We start from the raw sequence: 1,328 nt of genomic DNA, 5'->3' as shown, positions 1-1,328 counted from the left end.
TCGCAGCTATTTGGCTAATTTAATCTGCAGCTTCCAACCTATTCGAGCGCTCATGTAAGCGTTTATCAAAGCACTCAAATGAGCAGGCCTCATTTGCTTCTACGACCGTCATAGAAATCCTGCCCCTGCCTTTTTCTCTGACCTCATGAACTTTCAACTCGGCCACTTCAATCCATCGGACAAGCGCTCTTTCATCACTTCAAATGCCTCCTCAACAGAATCTGTAACTGCCCTCGCAGATATTTCTTCACTAGATTTTTCAGGTGTGACTAATTTCAACCGCAACAACACCCATAACAATGCCCATAAAGACCCATTCAAGAAATTCATCTCCATCACGTATGAGGGTTTAGAGGAATCTACAAACCCATAAGCAATAACACTCCTCCTCACTTGGACGCAGTATCCTCAACGATGGATACAAAAAAGCAAAGGCGATGACTACACACCAAAATACAGTCTTCTCATCAATGACTTTGTCAAGGATTACGATACCCTGCTATGCGATGATATCACTGTTGAAATCACTAGATAGATTGTTTGTTTTATTATTGTATTCTTGTTGTATTGTACAATCATGTATTTTATCAGTGTAATTTATACGAATTTTGACACAGCATCTTCTCTCATGACTACGCTATAGCTGTATTGTTCACAATAGGTTAGTGGTAGAGAAGCAAATTCTTTTGAGTTTAACAATGACATCCCAGTGACCATCAGCTGAAAGCCTAATTTCTTCTTAAAATCTAGCATTGTATTAGTCTCTGGTCAGTTTTGGTAGAAGATTAATCAGGGATATGTATCAAACGCAGCTGGCAGATGCTGCAATTGTATATTGTTGATAAATCCAGACTCTGCACTTGCAAAATTTCGATAAACGCGCCTCTATCACATAGCATGTGTACAAGACCCTTGTATGCTTTGAGTTCATTGAGGGGTCCACTTTCACTTAAGAAAGCTTTCTGAAAAAAGTGCTTAATACTCCAGAAGCATCTGCTACTGTTTTACGACTTGCATCCGCCAGACTTCCCCGCATCTGAGATTCATTAGCTGCTCATACAGGCATACCTCGCTCAAAAGCGTCGAGCTAATGAAAGAATTAACGTGATAGTATACATCAGTGGGCTTTATGGAGCTTACCCATGTATTTTTACTATACATTTTTGTATGTATTCTGGGTTATAATCGTCCTAGTACACTAAACAAGATGACGTTTTGTAGAAAATGACAAATCATGCTAAATCCAATCATCAATGCATCAAATTAAAGCGAAAGCCTAGGAAAGTCTAAAATTGTATTTATTTCTAACCTAAATCGTTGCATCTTCT

At 38.9% G+C, this 1,328-nt stretch overlaps 1 protein-coding gene across 1 annotated transcript; it reads left to right on the top strand.

Moving 5' to 3' along the window:
• Positions 1-145: 145 nt before the first annotated feature.
• J056_004370 (uncharacterized protein) lies at positions 146-535 on the top strand (the record flags this gene model as incomplete). Its single annotated transcript, XM_009272254.1, has 2 exons — positions 146-339; positions 460-535. 2 exons carry the CDS (start codon positions 146-148, stop codon positions 533-535), a joined length of 270 nt encoding a protein of 89 aa, XP_009270529.1.
• Positions 536-1,328: the final 793 nt, after the last annotated feature.

This window comes from Wallemia ichthyophaga, assembly GCF_000400465.1.
Source record: "Wallemia ichthyophaga EXF-994 unplaced genomic scaffold scaffold75, whole genome shotgun sequence".
NCBI classification, from domain to species: domain Eukaryota; kingdom Fungi; phylum Basidiomycota; class Wallemiomycetes; order Wallemiales; family Wallemiaceae; genus Wallemia; species Wallemia ichthyophaga.
This window is presented reverse-complemented; position numbering and strand designations above follow the sequence as displayed.